The sequence below is a fragment of the Perissodus microlepis genome, chromosome 1 (assembly GCF_051167445.1).
Source record: "Perissodus microlepis isolate ML-2025 ecotype Zambia chromosome 1, ASM5116744v1, whole genome shotgun sequence".
NCBI classification, from domain to species: domain Eukaryota; kingdom Metazoa; phylum Chordata; class Actinopteri; order Cichliformes; family Cichlidae; genus Perissodus; species Perissodus microlepis.
This window is the reverse complement of record NC_140461.1, coordinates 28187648-28208282: the sequence shown is the minus strand read 5'-3', so window position 1 is coordinate 28208282 and position 20635 is coordinate 28187648. Positions and strand designations below refer to the sequence as shown.

The 20635-nt window shown below is 40.0% G+C and overlaps 2 protein-coding genes across 2 annotated transcripts; both read left to right on the top strand.

Moving 5' to 3' along the window:
• Positions 1-2605: 2605 nt before the first annotated feature.
• slc39a1 (solute carrier family 39 member 1) lies at positions 2606-9136 on the top strand. The gene is made up of 4 exons (XM_084935739.1): positions 2606-2861; positions 4222-4352; positions 4761-5063; positions 7006-9136. Exons 1-4 carry the CDS (start codon positions 2747-2749, stop codon positions 7357-7359), a joined length of 903 nt encoding a protein of 300 aa, XP_084791865.1. The 5' UTR covers positions 2606-2746; the 3' UTR covers positions 7360-9136.
• A 3911-nt stretch (positions 9137-13047) lies between these two features.
• On the top strand, positions 13048-19811 carry LOC146394013 (retinaldehyde-binding protein 1-like). The gene is made up of 8 exons (XM_084935608.1): positions 13048-13117; positions 13807-13847; positions 14279-14407; positions 14502-14706; positions 15915-16093; positions 16177-16335; positions 18531-18641; positions 18738-19811. The coding sequence occupies exons 2-8, from the start codon at positions 13839-13841 to the stop codon at positions 18882-18884; spliced, it is 939 nt and encodes a 312-aa protein (XP_084791734.1). The 5' UTR covers positions 13048-13117; positions 13807-13838; the 3' UTR covers positions 18885-19811.
• The last annotated feature ends 824 nt before the right edge of the window (positions 19812-20635 follow it).

The window sequence follows — 20635 nt, the reverse complement described above, 5'->3', positions numbered from 1 at the left end:
ATGAGGCCGAATACTGCAGAGTCATCAGAGAACTTCTGAAGGAAGCACTGGGTGGAGTTGTGGGAGAAGTCTGCAGTGTAGATGGTGAAGAGTAACGGAGCCAAAAACATTCCCTGTGGGGTCCCTGTACTGGAGACGACCCTGTGTGACACACAGCTCTGAGTTCTCATGTACTGTGGTCGGTCGGTGAGGTAGACCCAGTATCCATGATGTGAGGTGATGGTCCACTACTGTGTTCTCCAGCTCTCCTTCAGAACTGTGGGAAGAATGGTGTTGAAGGCACTGGAGAAATCAAAGAACATGATTCTCACAATGCTCCCAGCAGTCTCCAGCTGAGAGACGGAATGATGTGGAAGGTGAGTGACAGCATCATCCACTCCAATGCCAGGTTGGTAGGCAAACTGAAGTGGGTCCAGTGATGAGCTCACCAGAGGCCGAAGCTGAGCTTGGACCAGCCGCTCCAGGGTCTGCATCAGGTGGGATGTCAGAGCCTTCGGACGTAGAGTCTTTGGCACTGGTACAACACAGAAGGGTTTTCCAGAGCTGTGGAACTCTCCCCAGCCTCAGGTTTAGGTTGAAAATGTGCTCCATCACCCCACACAGTTGGTCTGTTTCTCCCTAACGTTTAGCAGTTAGCAGCACAACCACAGTTTAAAATTTTAACAAGAAATAGCTTTGATCTATTAAAAGTAATAGAAAAAAAATTCAACCACAGTGATTATAAGATATTTAAAGTGGGATTTTGTATACAGGGAGTGCAGAATTATTAGGCAAATGAGTATTTTGTCCACATCATCCTCTCCATGCATGTTGTCTTACTCCAAGCTGTATAGGCTCGAAAGCCTACTACCAATTAAGCATATTAGGTGATGTGCAACTCTGTAATGAGAAGGGGTGTGGTCTAATGACATCAACACCCTATATCAGGTGTGCATAATTATTAGGCAACGTCCTTTCCTTTGGCAAAATGGATCAAAAGAAGGACTTGACAGGCTCAGAAAAGTCAAAAATAGTGAGATATCTTATAGAGGGATGCAGCAGTCTCAAAATTGCAAAGCTTCTGAAGCGTGATCATCGAACAATCAAGCGTTTCATTCAAAATAGTCAACAGGGTCGCAAGAAGCGTGTGGAAAAACCAAGGCGCAAAATAACTGCCCATGAACTGAGAAAAGTCAAGCGTGCAGCTGCCAAGATGCCACTTGCCCAACAGTTTGGCCATATTTCAGAGCTGCAACATCACTGGAGTGCCCAAAAGCACAAGGTGTGCAATACTCAGAGACATGGCCAAGGTAAGAAAGGCTGAAAGACGACCACCACTGAACAAGACACACAAGCTGAAACGTCAAGACTGGGCCAAGAAATATCTCAAGACTGATTTTTCTAAGGTTTTATGGACTGATGAAATGAGAGTGAGTCTTGATGGGCCAGATGGATGGGCCCGTGGCTGGATTGGTAAAGGGCAGAGAGCTCCAGTCCGACTCAGACGCCAGCAAGGTGGAGGTGGAGTACTGGTTTGGGCTGGTATCATCAAAGATGAGCTTGTGGGGCCTTTTCGGGTTGAGGATGGAGTCAAGCTCAACTCCCAGTCCTACTGCCAGTTTCTGGAAGACACCTTCTTCAAGCAGTGGTACAGGAAGAAGTCTGCATCCTTCAAGAAAAACATGATTTTCATGCAGGACAATGCTCCATCACACGCGTCCAAGTACTCCACAGCGTGGCTGGCAAGAAAGGGTATCAAAGAAGAAAAACTAATGACATGGCCTCCTTGTTCACCTGATCTGAACCCCATTGAGAACCTGTGGTCCATCATCAAATGTGAGATTTACAAGGAGGGAAAACAGTACACCTCTCTGAACAGTGTCTGGGAGGCTGTGGTTGCTGCTGCACGCAATGTTGATGGTGAACAGATCAAAACACTGACAGAATCCATGGATGGCAGGCTTTTGAGTGTCCTTGCAAAGAAAGGTGGCTATATTGGTCGCTGATTTGTTTTTGTTTTGTTTTTGAATGTCAGAAATGTATATTTGTGAATGTGGAGATGTTATATTGGTTTCACTGGTAAAAATAAATAATTGAAATGGGTATATATTTGTTTTTTGTTAAGTTGCCTAATAATTATGCACAGTAATAGTCACCTGCACACACAGATATCCCCCTAAAATAGCTAAAACTAAAAACAAACTAAAAACTACTTCCAAAAACATTCAGCTTTGATATTAATGAGTTTTTTGGGTTCATTGAGAACATGGTTGTTTTTCAATAATAAAATTATTCCTCAAAAATACAACTTGCCTAATAATTCTGCACTCCCTGTATATAGTTTTTGGCATAGGTTTTATTATTAAGCAGGACTTGGATTTTTAATTGTTGTTATTATTATTATTATTAATAATAATAATAATAATAATAATAACTACAACAACAATAATAATGTTGTTGTTGTTGTTGTTAGTGGTAGCAGTAGAGGTTGAGATTGTGGTAGCAGCATTAAAATCATTATTAGAGAAGCATTGTTACTATAAAATAGTAACGAGTAAAAATTCGCTTTTTTCTCATTTGTTTTTAGCAACGCCACTTTTGTCCCTTCACGGTCCTCGTAGCCTGCTCTTAGTCTAAATAACAACCCTGCGGCAGCGGCGGCTCGTCTGTCAGATTCTTGAGTTGGAACTTGCTGGAGTCGTCGTCTTGCGCCGATGTTAACCTAATATTTGTACCTCATTCCTGAACTGACACTACACGCTACACGATGGAGTATCTGTTCCAGGTGAAAATCGGCGCTCTGATCGGGTTGTTGCTCCTAACTCTTCTTTTTGGATTTATCCCCGCTCGGATCAAATGGTTCAGAGAGACAAATGGGACAGGTTGGTACACACTAATATGAAAAGGGAATGGCATAAGCAGCTGCTAATAGCAGCAGTATCTGTATTTGAGAGGATAAAATATGTGACTGCTATAATCTGATTTTCAAACACCGAGATCTCACCAATCTCAGCTCAAAAGGCGGAAAGGGGGAACAAATTATTAATATTACTTGTTCTCTGTTAGTTGTGTCTCGATGTCACCAATGCCGAGCTAAACAGGAGAATTGGCTCATTCCTGTCAGGTATTCCTGCCTCTTTTGGGATTTGCTGCCATTTACAGATAAAGGCGGAAACCTTAATTTGCAAGAAATGTAAACGAAGTTTAGTGTAGCTTCAGAAAAGCCCAGTTACAGGAGCGCAATGGTTTCACCGTTGTAGCTTCCGGTGGATCACATGACCACATATCACCTCGCTGATAATGTTTTAAGTGCTGCAGTTGATTTTATTAGCCGGGTCCTGGAAACTGAACATGCGCAGCATAAGTGTTGAAAAACAGGGTGGGTCTCACACGTGGAGGGCAAGATTATGCTGTAGATATTTTAATATCTACATTTTGACTGTTTATTATTTCTAATATCACAGCAGTCATTTATGTCAGTCTAAAGGGTTAATCTGTACAATCAAGTGAACCATCCTCTGACCTCTGGCTTCAGTCACCTGATAGCTGTGAAAATCCTGAAGGTTAAAACTCAAAAAATGAAAATATGAATTTGAAAAAAAACGTGTTATAGAGGTGGGTGAAGTTCGGCTTTCTTACAAGGAAGTGAAAGCATCAATTCTGGCTTATTGCTGCTGGAGTACTCTTTTGAGTCATCTTTGCTCATGAGCGTGAACAGACATGTGTCACATGATGTTCCAACAATTCAAAGGGTGGAGGGAAATCCCGCGATTTAAAGTTGGACATGTACCATTAATCTTTCAGATTTAGGTTTAGGTTCTACTGAACGATCAGATGAAGCTGAAGGCTAGTAGCGATTTAACAAGAGCCCGACCACTCCTGTGTTCAAAAATGATGACATCATTGTCAGTGTTCTTTATTTGTAAACAGTATGTTTCAGTGACAGGTCATAGTTTATTAGATTCCCAGCAATACATTTTGCATACTAGTCAGTAGCATGACCCCCATAGGCTTTTTATCTGTTATGTTCTAATAAAAGAAATCAACATATAAGCTAGTACAGCTAGGGGAGTAATACAGACTGCCATCTGGCCAGGTCTCTGTTGTGAAAGAAATTTGATCTCCATTGGGTTTCCTGGTTATAGAAGGCTAAATAAACCAATAAAAAAGCCATTATATAGGACAAGGTTTTACTGCTGTTTGTGCTGAAACATAAAGCATGTTTTGTCTTCCTGTTTGCAGATATTCATCGCACTGTTCTCAGTTTGATCAGCTGCTTTGCTGGTGGGGTTTTCCTGGCAGCATGTCTGCTCGACATCATTCCGGATTATCTGTCAGACATTGGCACAGTGCTGGATGCTCGGGAGGTGGAGGTATCTTGGAATAATGATTTAGACGAACTCATAAAGGAAACAATATAATATAAGATAATATATCATATATTTACAATGCATTGATCTGTATTCCCAATTAATATTATTTTTTTGCATGAACAACCTCAGATTTTCAGATTGTCACCTATTCAAAGTATTTGTGGTCCAAAATTCAAACATATTTGCTCCACAGTCATGTGAAACCGCAAGAGTGAAATGGTGTTTGTTATAGCTCAAAATACTATTACTCCTGTTAATGCTGATATTTTCTGTTTCATCTATTTTCATCTTCTACAGTAGATATCCTGTCTACTATTTCCTGCCTGTGTTAAACATCTATTCACTAATTCTTGATTTTACCACATTGACCCTGCTAACTGTTGAATCTCTGTATCTGGTCTTAAAAAGACCCCCTTTCCCCTTCCAGAGTTCATCATAGCTGCCGGCTTCTTCATGGTCCTCATACTGGAGAAGATTGTCCAGAGCTTCCGGGAGATGAGAGGGGCTCGTGAGGAGAGGGCGCCCCTTTTGCATGACCATGGGCACGGCCACGGGCTAGCCACAGCCCGTGATCTGGAGAGCAGCGGCCACCACGTTCATGTAGACTTACAGGCTCACTCCTCCTTTCGTTCCTTCATGCTCTTCCTGTCTCTCTCACTCCATTCAGTTTTCGAGGGTCTTGCTATTGGCCTGCAAAGCACTGACTCGAAGGTAAGACAGACCAAATCACCCGATGTTAACTGTGATCGCTCGCTTTTTTTTTTTTTTTTAATTTTCTTAATCCACACAAACTTTTAAAGGATCATAATGGCACCTCTCTCTTGCTACGTATCACACCCTTGTCAGCATTTATTTGGGAAAGTACTGCTCAGGTGAAGTTGGAGTCATATTCGCAGAGCAAGTTTCAGTTCAGAGCTTCAGAACACTTTGGCAGCAAAATGAGTCGGATTTATTTCTACTGATCGAATGACAGCACAAGCAGCTTTAGCAGAATTTCAGTCAGCATCTTTCATTCACATGAAAATGTGATGTGTGTGTTCAGCTGTACTTTACAACTGAGAACAATAAAATGTCGGCTCTTAATATGGAAACTCCTAATTACATAAAATGTATCTGTACTGTACAAAAGTATTGAGTAAACCCCAGTTTCTTTATATTTTGCTCTGGTCTAGAGCAGCGGTCCCCAACCCCCGGGCCTCGGACCGGTACCGGTCCGTGAGTCGTTTGGTACCGGGCCACGAGAGTTGAGGCTCAGGTGTGAAATGTATGGTTTTCAGGGTTTTTATCAGTTTTCAGCGTTATTTTGTTATCGTTTTTATCGTTAACTCTGTTTTCCTGGGTCTTTTCACGTGTGTTATGAATAAATCGTCTTTTTTTTGGTACCGGTGCTAGTTTTATTTTGTTGTATTTATCCGCGACACATTAAAGGCCGGTCTGTGAAAATATTGTCGGGCATTAACCGGTCCGTGGCGCAAAAAAGGTTGGGGACCTCTGGTCTAGAGCAATAGCTCTCCAAGCTTTCTAACACTTTTTCTGTTTCTTTGGACATTGGCTGCTTTTTCACCCATTTTCGGTCCACTCCCTGTACCTGACCATTTTCAGTACAATGTTTATTTTTTGTTAAGCCACTTAACACTGACATATGAATCATTCAAGCATAAACTTATCAAAGAACCAATTTTAATTGTATCTTTAGGCACTTTGTTACCAGCAGTCTGTTGTATAAACGCGTGATTTGTTGCCAAAGATAACACAGTTTGACATTATATTGTTTTTTTCACCACCAAGGTGATTTCCAAAGAGCATTTCTCAGCAGGCTGTCTCCTTTATGCTTAAAAAAAACAACAACAAAACACACAACCAAAAGAGTAACGTTGGTTATACCACATATTGATGTTCAAGCTCCTTACAACTATATAAATATGTTGTATTTGCATGTACGTTTGGACGTTTCAGTAAGTCCCCGGGGTGGCTTAAGACTTTTGCACAATACTCTCCAAATATTGCTAGGGATGGGAATTGATTAGAATATATCGATTCGGTTCCTCATTGATTCTCGCTGGGTTGTTATTGGCTCCATTTTCAGCGTCACCGCCATTGCTAAGCTGCAAAAAGCAAATTACATTCACACAAATTTATTGCATGCTGTGGGTCAAATGTTTGTGCATGTTTGTTGAGGTATTCCCCCTCTTTCCTGTGATCAGTGTTGGAGTCGTGACTCACAGTCATTATTACACATACTACACAGAACACTTTTATTAAAAGTAATGGACTGCATTACTCAATTACTCCCAGGAAAAAATAATTTGTTGTACCACTCATTAAATTAATTTCATATTACTCTGTAAAATAGCTGAAACACTTATCGGAGCCCATTACAGTAGCTGTCATAAATTTGTGTTTTATAAAACGGCTTCAGATTTCTCTGGCAGCTGGTGAATTTGTTAGAACTAAACACATAATAATTAAAACATGTCACAGAATAGATTCCTTTTAATAATGACGTAATTCCTGATACCATTAAACTAATATAATTTAGCCCCAGCCTTAATACACCTAGTCATCTACATGCTGTTGTTTGTTTCATTGTAATTACAGCTTTATAACACAAAGTAAATCTAAATATACGCAAAATGTCTTTTTTTTTTTCCAGGTACTGGAGATCTGCATCGCTATTCTTGTTCATAAGAGCATCATCGTGTTCAGCCTGTCTGTGAAGCTGGTCCAGAGCACAGTTCACCCACTGTGGGTTGCCGCTTACATCGTAGTGTTTGCCTTGATGTCTCCTTTAGGCATCGCCATCGGCATCGGTGTGGTGGAGGCTCAGCTGACAGCCGGACCTCTGATCCAGGCCGTGCTGGAGGGGCTCGCTGCAGGCACGTTTGTTTACATCACTTTCCTGGAGATTCTCCCGCATGAGCTGAATTCCCCCGGGAATCAGCTCCTTAAGGTGATGTTCATCCTGTTCGGCTTCACCATCATGGCAGGTTTGACATTTTTGGGTTGAAACTGACATTTTGTCACTTTCAGCTGACATTGCTGTCAGGATATCCCTTGCATCTGTTGTACAGCTCCCACAGATTCACTTCACTTTGGTACACAGAGACAAACGTAAAGGAAGACGTAGCTTTGCTGCCACAGGGACCTACTCCTGGAGTCGTTCATTTCAAAGGAGCGTGACAACATTTGGCATTTTATTGCTTTCCTTTACGTTTTAACTTTTACAGTATTGCATATTGAAATACAGAGGACCAAGACATGAAGAATCAATGTCAACAAATGCTATAAAATACATCAAATAGTATTAAAAATAATTGTAGGCTAACTTGTTTCTAAAATGTGACACATCCTAATATTTCTGTTCTAATTTGCATCTGTATTTAACTTTGTGGTAATTCACCAATGTTTTTATTTTAATGTACTTTTTCAAGAGTGCTTTCATATGGTTACATCTTTGTGTTTTTATTTAACCCGCCCCCCAACTAAATCATGTGTTGCCATTTATTTATTACATATTTTTAAGTGTTTATGCATTTATGCTTAAACATGGATTTTCAAGGGAGAATTGGTACTGGGAGTTGTTGTGTAAGAGGGAAAATAAAACATGACAATAAATAAATATGAATATTTAAAAAATGAATGATTAGTTTATAATAAAACGGAAATATCACTGGTAAAAATTAAATTTAAAAAAAGATTATTAATACAAAGGTAAATAAATACAGATGCAAATTAAATTAAATCAGTCAAAAGTTTGTCCAAACCTGTGACTGGATTGTGTTTCTGTCGCATTTTATAAATGATATACATTTGTTTATATATCATTTATTTGTATATCGTTTTTTGATTTGGGCAGTTTTGGTCCTCCATAAAGATGAACTACTGACTGCAGTGCTGCATTTGTTGAATTCATCGCTGATGTTATTTTGAAATGCATGCAGAACGAACCGTTGCCTTTGAACTTTCAGGATATGCACATCACCACTGAAACAAAGGGGCAGTCTATAAATATGACCTCTTTTGATTCATTCAATCACTATGCCTGGTGCCTCCAGAGCTTTAATATTTATAAATCGCAAGGTCCGCGGAGGAGTTTGACAGTTACTTCTTTCTGAAATGCACTGATTGTTTCTTTACTTTTGTTTCACGCATGTTGTTCTTTACAGTTGGCTCAGTTGGGTATTTGGGCTTTGTAAACTGGTTTTTCACTGACCCGGTCTTGTTTACTAAATGTTGTTTTTCCAGTGATTTTAGTAAGTTCTTACTTATTGTTCTTAATACTATCTTATTTTACTTCTTATTACTGAAAAGATGATGCATCACTACTATTTTAAAAAGGGTTGCAGGTCTAGTTTAAAGTACCATATTTCAGCCTACTTACACCCCAAGTACTGACTGTTATATTTAAGCAGTGAAGTATCTCTTGTGTAATCTTCTGACTCCACATACGTGCAAAAAGCAGGAAGTATAAATTTGATTGGCATGAAAAGGACACTGTCATCAAAAAAAAGTGTTATAATGACATGACATGTCACATGCCTGGCCTTTTTTATTTTTATTTTTTAATGTCACCTTTGGTTAGCCAAAGAAATAAAAGCCACTCCTTTTCTTTAGCACAAGATCACCCAGTTTGCACTCTAACATATAAAAATCATTTGAAAACCTTGACTGTCTTTTTATAAGCAAACTACATGTATATTTTGTGCCTTATGGTCATTCTTCTCATGAGAAACACGACTGCTTTTTGTTAACCTTTTCAAAGTAAAAAGGAACTTTAAAAATGAGTGCAAGTGCTGGTTCTTTCTTTGTTGCTGTTGTTGTTGTTGTTTACAATGGAGCTGTCTCATCGTCTCATCGTCTGCTTTCACTCACACATGATCTCACGCATGAACCCCAAATGTCCTCATTCCCTGACTTCAAACCAAAAACTGCAAAATAAATAAGGCAAATTTAAAGTAATGGAACTAACACACATACAGAGATTCCTTCATTTTTGAGTGGGATGTGAAAAGAGGAAGAACTTTTAAAAGAGGAAGACCACAGAGAGGGTTCATGATTGCAGGGGTGTGGTATGGCTTCGGGCAAATGATGTCCTGTGGTGACCTCTAAAGGGAGCAGGTGAAAGAAAAACAAGTCCAATGTGAATATTTAACTTAACAAATTGGGTTTTTAAAATTTTGCGTGGTGTGTTTGGGGGGTGGGGGTTTGATTGCATTTGGCAGCAGATTATTGGAGCCACTTGGTGGGAGTGTTGATCCTCTGTCTTATAGCCTCATCCAAAATGGACAGCATACCAAACAGACAGAAATAAGAGACTTAAATTTAAGTTTTTAGGAATACCATTTAGTGATTACGTGTAGGCACACGAAGGCAACATTTCAAGAAGGTATTTTAACATTTGAAAACACGCTGGTCACCTCACTTAATTTTCTTTTTAAGTAGTAATTTAGTGTGGAACAACCAGGGTCTAAATCGGGGTGGGGAACTCCAGGCCGTGAGGGCCGGTGTCCTGCTCGTTTCAGATCTCACCCTGAGTCAACACACCTGAATCAAATGATTAGTTCATTACCAGGCCTCTGGAGAACTACAAAACGTGTTGTGGAGATCATTTAGCCATTTGAATCAGCTGTGTTGGATCAAGGACACGGTCTAAATAATGGTCTAAATAAAAACAGTGATATCGAAGTTGTATGCTGGCTGACTGGAGATCTTGAATAAATAATTTTACTTTTAGCATTTAATTTGTAGTACATCATCTTCATTCCCTGAAATCTTTAATACACTGTAGATTTTGCCCTAATAATTCCCATACACTGAATACATTTTACTTCTGTTGTCCACAATGTTAAAAGCGTCCACTTACTATAGTGTAAGTCCCTTTTGTGCCCCCAAATGTTGGCAGTGCCTCTACTACTTGCAGTGTCGTGTGGTGCACTGTCAGGGAGTGGCAGCTATGTTGTGAGGGTCTACAAAGTAAAATCCACATGAATGCCAGGAGAACCCTGCACTGTAAAAGGATGCACAGTATACTTCGCACTTCAGAGGTGATCAGAGTGCACTGAAACAGTAAAACAGCTCGAAATTCTTCTTTATTAGATTTGTGGTCACAGAGTCCTGCTTGTTGGCTTGCAGGGTGACATAACTGACAGGAATTCCTTCGCATCTTTGAACTTTACTCTAACCCAGAGACAAGAACAAAAAAAAAAACATAGCCACATCCGATGTGATACATGGAGGAGTGGTTAACCCCTGACTGCCTCTGTAAGGCAATAAGAGCTTATTCAAAAAAGCAGAAAGAAAATCACTAATGAGAGCCTCTGATAGACGAACAATGACACAGTAAGCCTGCCAGTTCTAGATCACAGAGGCCTCAGTGTGTGGAGGAAGGAGACCCGGCAGAGCATCAAGCTTTAGTGTGGGGTGGACGGTTTACCCATACCTCATTAACCTCCTTACAGTAATGCCATTGAATACTCCCATTTTGTCTCGCCGACATGCAGATTACATCCTAAGTACCTAAAATGCTCTCCTTTTTCATGCTGCGATGGCACAACTTGGTCTTAGGAAGCACAATGTCACAAACCACGTAAAAAACATGATTTGTTTTTTTTTATAATTGCACAGAAAAAGTTTTTTTGAATGCACACCACATTTCAAAGATTGTTGCCATTTAAAAAAAAAGGAAAAAGATTTAGGTGATAAATGTCATATGACTCATCCAGCCATTAAAGATACAGTCAATCATTGTTTCAACCTTATGTGATTAAAAAAAATTAATGTTTTACTAAAAAATATAGATCGATTTGTGTGTATTTACGTCTTCCAACGAACTGATGCGTTCACATAAACTTGGTAATAATCCATTAAAAATGCATAAGAGCAGGCCAGTTATTGGAACCGCTATGTTGTCCGCCATCTTGAATACAGTGGCCGATCTGGACATCTTGGTTCTGACTAATTACATTTTATGTATGTGAGCAGAAACCAGCATGTTTCTGCTCACATACATAAAAAGCATGTCAAATTGATATTGTCTCAATTTTGTTATTGTCAACAGCATAGAAGTGCGACCGTCTCCACTCTGAAAAGCTGACAACAAGCCAGCTGAAAAAACCCCAACAAGCACAGGTTATAAGCTAACATTACGCCAGCTATGTTTACCTTGAGTGTCATAAGAACCTTTGACTCTGATACTGAACGAGCAGGGAGAGCTCAGAAAGCTCACTTTTAAGGAAACTGATCTTGATCTTCAGTTGAGTTGAATTCAAGTAGTTCCCTCCTTGTCCGTACTCAGCCTCTCCACCAGGATTCGTTACATTCTGTTCGGTAGATTTTATGTCATCTGTCTTAAAGACAAAACAAGGGAAGAGAAAAAGAATGGGGAATAGAAACTAATGGCTGGCAGTATTAAAAAGCTTAAACTAAAGACAAACAACCTTAAAACAGATACACATCTACATTAATACACATAAACACGTATACATATACGTGTAAAGTCTGCATTCTCTCCTGCTTACACTTATGATCAATTAACAAATCACCTAGTTAGACTAATTACATTTTTAACCAATTCAACATCTATTTTAATGAGTTACTGCACTGACATTTCATAAGTAGTACACAAAAAACTGACACGAATCTCCAGCATGTTTTGACCAGACAATGGCAGTTAGATGATAAAATATTAGGGGGTGCTCATGAACTCACAGATCATATTAAAGGGAACATAACAAATTTCATATCAAACATATGTCACAGTAACTACAAATGCTTAGTGGTATTAAGGTCACTCACGGTCAGCTAGACTGAACAACCAATAAAAGAAACTCTTAAAGAAATAAAGCAAAACATGGATTCTCACTTCCTGCAATTAGTGAGAGGGACTAAAAGAGAGGCCAGTTTGTCTGATATTGTGCAGTCATGGATAAATAATCCATAATGTGGGACCCAAAACAAATGATCCCCTCTGAGGAGGATTTCAAAGAATGTGCATAAAGGAATAGCTAATGGTCCTCTCGCTCATATGACATTCCCACCTTTCATGTCACATGTGCTGGGTTAACAGCACATGTGACATGAAAGGTGGGATTCCTCCTACATCAGTGATAGTAAAATGCATATTTCAAGAGAATGTGGAAATAAGTGCTAATAAGAACTGTTATGGAAGGTTTGATCCAGGGTACGGTGGTCCTAAGGTGCAAAACAAAAAACACACCACTTTGTTTAATTCATGTGTTTTCTCAATGAAAGGGTTTCTTTTATTCTGATTTTGAGGGCAGCACAGTGGTCACCTCACAGCAAGAAGTTCCTAAGCTTGATTCCTAAAGCCAGACCAGGCTCCAGCCCCCCCACAGCGCTGATTTAGATCAGCAGAAGAAAACGGATGGATGGCTCTTTTGTATATTTGTATGTACATCAAGAGCAAAAAAAGAAAAGAAGCTGAGCCATATATACCTGTTCAATAAATCTTTTTTCATACAATTAAAAAAATAAAAAATAAATAAAATTTCACGTTTTAATTTCATTTAAAACAAATTCTATTCTTTGTCTTGCATGTTTCATTTTGGCACCATGGGACTCCATCCCAGCTCACGCTTTGCATCGCAGTTTGCATCATCTAGATTAGCCACCTGTCGTAATCCACTGTGTCATTTTAATCCTACTTTGAGTGTTTTTTCTTCCAGTAACTCCTCCCCTCGTGGTCCTCTCTGTCCCTGCTGTCTCCTCTGCCACTCGCTGTAGGTCTCTGATCCTGTCTGCTTGAGGTAAGGCTGCTCAGCTCTAAATCAGTCGATAGACAGATAAACACAGACAAATAATATATGAGCACTTTCAGGATATATGTATCATATTTTGTGTAGTAACTAAAAATCACATTAAAAACAAAATATTTTTGCTTTGATGTCAATTGACAGAAACCTTGTTTTTTACTTTGATTAATACATCTTTCATAGTTTAAATGAAGGGTTTATGCATTTGTGCTAAGTTTCTTCTTTTGTTTGCTGCACTGCAATTAGGTTTGAATTTTGCACTCTAAAAAGCCTAAAACACTCACTGAAGAGGAACCTGTGTCATGATTCTTGGTTAAAGAGCTTTAACTCAATTATAACAATTATTTGGCTTTATACAGAATTGAAACTATTTAAGCAAATTGTTTATATATATATATATATATATATATATATATATATATATATATATATATATATATATATATATATATTTATTAACTTTTCAATTAAAGAAATGCTTTCAGTCAAGCTGCTTAATGAGCAATACGATATATTAAAGACCCACCTCTTCATTTTGAATGCTATTGCTTCCTCCTGGTGATGTTGTATTTGTGTAGTTCTCAGATTATGTCATACATCATTAATTGAAAGATCGTCTGCATTGTTTCTTTTTGGTGTAATGTGGTCACGTTCTGTTTGTGCCAAATCTTCTTCCTTCACAGTTTTAGCGTCGCTGCTGTGAGACGCTGCAACCATGGCTACTGTAAGTTCAATTTCTCTGCAACAGTCCAGAGTGCTCCAGTGTCACTTTATCTCTGTTTACGGCAGTTAGGTCAGTTTCTGGCCTCAGTTCAGTGGTTCAGTGTGGGCTAAAAGCATTAGAGGGCTTTGAGGTCTAACTGTCAGCACATGATGCTGCTTAGTATTGTTATTGTGCCAGTAAATGCTGGCTCCAGGATGGGTCCTTAAGCTGTTTTTAAGAAATGGCTTTAGAAGTCCTTTCTGCGATCATGTGAAGCAGATTAACCAGACGTTCGCTGGCATGCATCGTTTGGAGTCCAGAGGTCCTTGGACCCATTTTTTGCACAATTAATGCATACTTTTATTTTTATTTGAAAACTACTAAAGCCTGAAACGATGAGGTAAAACACAAACAATAAAGGAGGATTTTAACGTGGATTTTTTGTCGTGCAGACTGGTACTTTTCGCATGGTGTCAGAGGAGGAGCAAGCAATGAGGTCAAAGCTGGAGCATTTGACAGTGAAGGATCATGGGCCTGTGTTTGGGCTGTGCCACAAACTGCCGGGCCACACTGTGCAAAAGGTAAAGTAAGCATAGTTTTTAATGGCAGCAAATACACGAGTCATATATATGGTCCTTGGATGGCTCAGGGTTCATGTTGATGTTACCCTTCCAGGCGAAGGATGAGCTGAATGAGACAGATGAGAGACGGGCATCATCACTGAAGGACCTGCGGGCCTTGATGAAAGAGAGGGCAGCCGATGGAGACGGCCTGGCCAAGCTGATGCTGGAGCACTTTGAGGACAAACCCGACTCTTTGTTCCTGCGCTTCCTCAGAGCTCGCAAGTTTGATGTCGACAGGGCCCATGAGCTCATGAAAGGTGATTTCCAACCTACTAAATACAACTTTACGAGAAGCACTTTATTTCATTGAGTAGAGAGACAAAAAAGAGAGTTTTTGCTTGCATCATTTTGGCACCCAAGCGCTTCAGTAATTGATGGTGAGGCCTCTTTTGTGCTCCTCGTATGCATGAATCCCAGGCCATCGCTGAGGCAGGGGGGCATGTGTTCATTAATTGGGAGCTTTGAGATTCTTCTGAGTGAGCTGACAAAGCTGTTCTTTGTGTGTCCAAATGGGACGGCAGGTTTGCTTCACTTGTGAGTCCGCCACGTTCTGCTGGGAACTTCTGCTGCTCTGGGAGCGGGTTAAGATTAAAAAGAGCAATTCGACAATAGTGAGGACACCTTATGACTTGCCTTGCACACACAAAAACCTCTGAATCTTTTTTTCAATCCTCCGAATGATCAGAATGCTGTTTCCTAACCAGATTGGGTCAAAATGATGCCCATTTATTATTCCAATAATATAATAATGTAATATGCCATTAAACCTTGAGCTGATCTTAAACCTAGTAACCTTAACTCAAGCATCGGCATAATTCTGGAACCAGAATTTCTGAATCTTGGTGCTGCTGTTGTTGGAATACTCCATCCCCACAAAAACAGAAAATACACACCTGCACATTCATCAATATAGAAAAGTTGTTCCGTGTGAGACTGGAATCCATGCACATCCGGATGGACTGTCTGTATCTCTGTCTCCCTCTCTCTCCCTCATAAACACATTTACTGTGGGTTAATTGGTGCCTTGCTTGTAGATGGACTGGAGCCCCACTGACACAGGACTATCATTGTGTGGGTGCATCAGAAATATGCAGTGCTGTGTACACTGTGGGGTTGTGAGTTAATAGTATCCAGTGAGAGAATTCAATTCAATTCAGTTTTATTTATATAGCACCAAATCACAACAACAGTCACCTCAAGTCACTTTATATTGTAAGGTAAAGACCCTACAAACCCAACAATCCAATAATCCCCTTTGAGCAAGCACTTGGTGACAGTGGGAAGGAAAAACCCCCTTTTAACAGGATAAAACCTCCGCCAGAACCAGGCACAGGGATGAGTAGCCATCTACCACGACCGACTGGTGGTGATGGGAGGAAAACGGGAAAGACGCGCTGTGAAAGAGAGATGGGGATTAATAATAACTAATGAGAATGCAGCTGATCTGTTGGTTGTGGTTCTCCAGGTTACGTACGCTTCAGGAAGGAGTATCCTGAGCTTTTTGAGAACCTGACCCCCGAGGCAGTCCGCAGCACAGTCGAAGCGGGATACCCAGTGGTTCTGCCCAGCAGAGACAAGTATGGCCGCGTGGTCCTGCTCTTTAACATCGACAACTGGGACCTGGAGGAGATCACCTTCGATGAGGTACCCGAAAAGCAGCCCTGCACAGCTGCAGCTCAGTCATCCAAGTGTACTCTGTGAAATATATGTCCTTTTGCGTGTAATAGGTGTTGAGGGCATACTGCGTGATCCTGGAGAAGCTGCTCGAGAATGACGAGACCCAGATCAATGGATTTGTGCTGATTGAGAACTTCAAAGGCTTCACAATGCAGCATGCCTCAGGAATCAAGCCAGCTGAGCTCAAGAAGATGGTGGACATGCTGCAGGTTAGGGCTGAGCGAAATGGCCTAAAATCCATATCACAGTATAATATCATTGCCTCTTGGTGTTCTTTCACGTTCTTTTAATGTAACTTTTCATTGTTACGCTGATGACCTGCAGCTTTATGTTCCTCTAACCATTGGAAATTGTGCTGAAGTCTCTAAACTAGAATCTTGTGTATCTGCATTTAGGGGCTCGTTATTGGATAATTTCTTGCTCCTAAATACTGATAAGACAAAGTTTACATGAGACTCGAAGGAGAGCACCATGTCGAACCACACGCCCAAGTTTTTTACCTTGTCCCTGCGATTTATGACATCGTCATCAATTTTCAAGATGAAATTTAACGGTCTTTGTTTAAATAACAAAGACCGCCTTTTATCATTTGAGGAACATAGCCAGAATCAGATAAGTTTTGTCAAGTGACACAGTAGAGGTTCTTGTCCATGCATTTGTGTCTTTACGTATTGATTATTATAACGCTCTTCTTTCTGGGCTTCCAAAGAAAAGTTTCAGAGGTCTACAGATGGTGCAAAATGCAGCTGCTCGTATTTTAACAAGAACTGGGAAATTTGAGCACATTACCCCTGTACTGAGAGCTCTTCACTGGCTACCTTGTCAGGTTCGAGCAGATTTTAAGATCCTGCTGCCCACCTACAAGGCTTTAAATGGATTGGCACCTTCATACCTCTCCGACCTTTTACACCTTTATGTTCGATCCCATGCTCTACGATCTCAGGCCTTCTAAAGGTTCCTAGAGCCAGAAAAAAGACAGTTGGAGAGCGTGCTTTTTCTTTTCGTGCCCCATTCTTGTGGAACAACCTTCCTCAAGATATTAGGCAGGCACGCTCTGTGGAGGTTTTTAAAACTAAGTTGAAGACACATTTGTTCACCCTATCTTACATGTCTTAATTCTATGGCTTTTAGTTTTTAAATTCTTACTATTTTTAACTTGTATTGTGTTTTTACTTGTACTGCTATTTATTGCTTTTATTTATTCATCTTTTTAGTTTCAAATAGCTGTACAGCACTTTGTTTGAAAGCGCTTTATAAATAAAGTTATTATCATTATTATTATTATTAATTTGAAGCATGTGCCGTAACGATATATATCGCGATATATTCTCTTCTTCTGTATACCGTATTTTCTGCACTATAAGGCACATTTAAAATCCTTTAATTTTCTCAAAAATCGACAGTGTGCCTTATAATCCGGAATAATCCCCAGAATAATCTGGGTCCAAAACGCCGTCTGCTTCAGGTCCCAAAGTCAAAGGAACACTGCGGCATCACTGCGAGTTAAAAACTGTCTAAATTCTTTCATCTTTAATAAAATGATCAGTGTTGCTGCTTTACCAGGTGTAACAATTAAGTTTAACATCCAGGCATCCATGAAAACAGAATTTATTAAATTTAACAGAGTTAGACGTTAGCAGGAAGTCAGCTCGCTAGTTTCCACCTAAACATGATATAGCATGTTTTGACTGAGAGATTTCTGAAAGACTTAAAACGTACAGCTCTGCTATCACTTCCAACATAAATGAAGACAGAAAACTAAACAGCAGTGATGTTTGTAGGGTTACTGAAGTTGGGCTAGCTGGTATACAATGATGTGTTATGTGATCGCTAGCAACACAGCTATGTTAGCATAACATAAACACAGTGAAGCTGGAGGATGAATGCTAACTTTTTTCCACTCGATAAAAGTTAACGCGAGGGTTCCTGATGACTAGGGACAAATGCAATTGCATGGCAGGATGCTGTAAACGGACCAAACTTCAGTCAGGAGAACAACTGAAATAATCAGATGGGAATAGAGCAGCTGCAAGAGAATTCAGCATTAATAAATCAATGGTACAGAAGTGGAGGAAGCGCAGTTTTTGGCTTTCCTCATATTCCAAAAGGTGATTTGTCTCTTCGCTATTACTGTTGCCCGGCATAATTTGCAGATGATATTGCTTGCAGCCGCTGCAATGCTTTCAACCAAAACAGGCGCAGCTTGATGACTCAACATGCGCTATCATGGTAGAGCGTCTAGTCAAAATCTCTACCACTGACCAAATTCATATCGTTTCTACTGTATACCATTTATATCGCCCACCCCTACTGCAGGCCCAAACAGACTCAGAATGAAAACTGATGTGGAGCCTCAAACTACTTTATTTTTTCAAGTTTTTGGCTCTTTTGTGTTTTTCTGCAGGAGTCGTTCCCAGCCCGTTTCAAGGCAGTTCACGTTATTCACCAGCCTTGGTACTTCACCACTACCTACAACGTGGTTAAACCCTTCATGAAGAGCAAGCTGCTGGAGAGGGTAAAGATAAGGGACACAGACAGCTGATAGCAGCTATATTTTTTTTGGTTTTAAATCTAAGCTACATCTTTAAATGCTGATTCTAACTTCCCTCAGGTCTTTGTTCATGGTGATGAATTGGACAACTACCTCAAAGAATTCGATGCAGACATCCTGCCTTCAGACTTCGGTGGAAAAGCACCGGTGGCCGACTACCAGCCCATCGGCACCAAGCTTTTTGGCTCTGAAGACACCGCTCTCTGAAGAAACAATCCTCCCATTTCAAACCCAAGAGTAGAGCCTTTTACCTGAAGTGCTTTTTGTGTGATCAGATCAGATATGTGGTCTGTATTAAGGCTAGATTTTTACTTTTTTTAAAAAAAAATTCAGGCAGTACATAGACGTATGTAGGGTTAGAAGCAGGGGATGGTTTGTGTTATATAAATGGAAAAGGTAAAGGATGTTATTTAGAAGGAGAGAATAACTGATAGTAATCACTTGTTACTTTACATTGACATGTACTGACAATCCTCTCATGTATGACATGTATGAGTGGAGGAAGAATGACAGAGCTGGTCAAGATCAAAGCCAGACTGATTTGTGTTTGGTGTGCTTTGCCTCATAGATCAATCTGCTGTACACAGAACAACCTTTTGCTTACGACCCCGTGATACAGATTCAGCATAGCAAAGTCTCGAGGGGTGAATTTGAGATTGATATCCAGAGGGAAAACTAATAAGGCATGAGGCTACATTAGATTATTGTTTTAGAATAAAGGGCCTCCTGATGCAGTGCCTTAAACAGGAACAGTTGCTTGCCTCAGTGGCCTTGTTTCAACATATCATGTGAGGCGTGATGTACCAAGAAGATGCATTCTGGAGGTTGCACTAGATTGAAAAATGTCAAATAAAATCTTTTTTGTGCATCTTTTTTTTAAATTAATGACCACTTTTATCATTTGTTCTATATTTTAACCAGCTAAACCCACTCTAGGGTTAAATGGTTAAACCAGGGTTAATTAATGAGTATATTTAAAATAATGGAGTTTTAAATTAGAGACTGAATGATGTGCGATTTTTTTAAGGCCGATAACCAGTCCTTATATTTGGTGATTTTAAAATCTGTTATTCTGATGTAGTGGCTGATAATTTTTTTCTTTCAGACACATGAACCATAAACAGATTTCCCACACGTTTGTTGTATTGTTTTTTGTTTGTTTAATGCTCTGCCCAGGGCTGGACTGGGACAAAAAATCAGCCCGGGCATTTTGACTAGAGACCGGCCCGCCAGGAATTATAGGAAAAGCCATAAAGCCTTTGAATGAAAACAAATGCTGTTGTGATGGTGATGTACACTGTCTTGTTGGTATATATGTATGATTACATTTTACATCAGATGACCACTTTGGTTGTAAGATTCAGATAATTATTTATCAAAAGCTAGACATTTTAAATGAGAATAAGAAAGAAAAGTATTTTCTTTGTTTGTGGCCCCCTTTTTCCTGTTAATGCCCTACCTGGCCCCCTGGCAAAACTTTGCTAGACCCGCCCCTGCACAGCTGTCAGCTATGTAATGATCCTGGTGTTATTTGTCTCTCAGAAAACAGTTCATAACTTCTCTTTAACTCATTCATGTCACCTAAAAGGTAAACCTGTTTCTCCATCATCTGTTTAGCTCTGATGTTTCAGTAAGGACATCTCCTGGTTTCATCTTCATGTTTCCCTCTCACCAGATATACAAACCGATATCATGACCAGCAGCTTGTATGTCTGTGGCTCCAGCAAACATCAGCTGATACTAGAAAGTGATATTAAATAAATTCTAACAACAGCTTAAACGCCCCGTTTTCCTCTTTCTGGTGCAAAGTGGGCGATAAACAAACAAGAGAGACGGGACTTGCGACAGAAAAGTCATTGATCAGTTTCGTGATTGAAGTAGCAGCAGGAGAGGGAGGGGGAGAGAGTGAGAGAAGAAGAGGCAGCTGTGCAGCGTAGCTGGATGGCCAGTCCAGCTAT

Excerpts from the sequence above, each read along its gene's own strand:
- slc39a1 (XM_084935739.1), top strand. The coding sequence starts at position 2,747 with ATGGAGTATCTGTTCCAGGTGAAAATCGGCGCTCTGATCGGGTTGTTG. Across the intron at positions 2,862-4,221 it reads CAGAGAGACAAATGGGACAG|ATATTCATCGCACTGTTCTC; the intron begins GTTGGTACACAC and ends TCCTGTTTGCAG. Across the intron at positions 4,353-4,760 it reads TGGATGCTCGGGAGGTGGAG|ACCCCCTTTCCCCTTCCAGA; the intron begins GTATCTTGGAAT and ends GGTCTTAAAAAG.
- LOC146394013 (XM_084935608.1), top strand. Across the intron at positions 14,408-14,501 it reads CGGGCCACACTGTGCAAAAG|GCGAAGGATGAGCTGAATGA; the intron begins GTAAAGTAAGCA and ends TTACCCTTCCAG. Across the intron at positions 16,094-16,176 it reads AGGAGATCACCTTCGATGAG|GTGTTGAGGGCATACTGCGT; the intron begins GTACCCGAAAAG and ends TGCGTGTAATAG.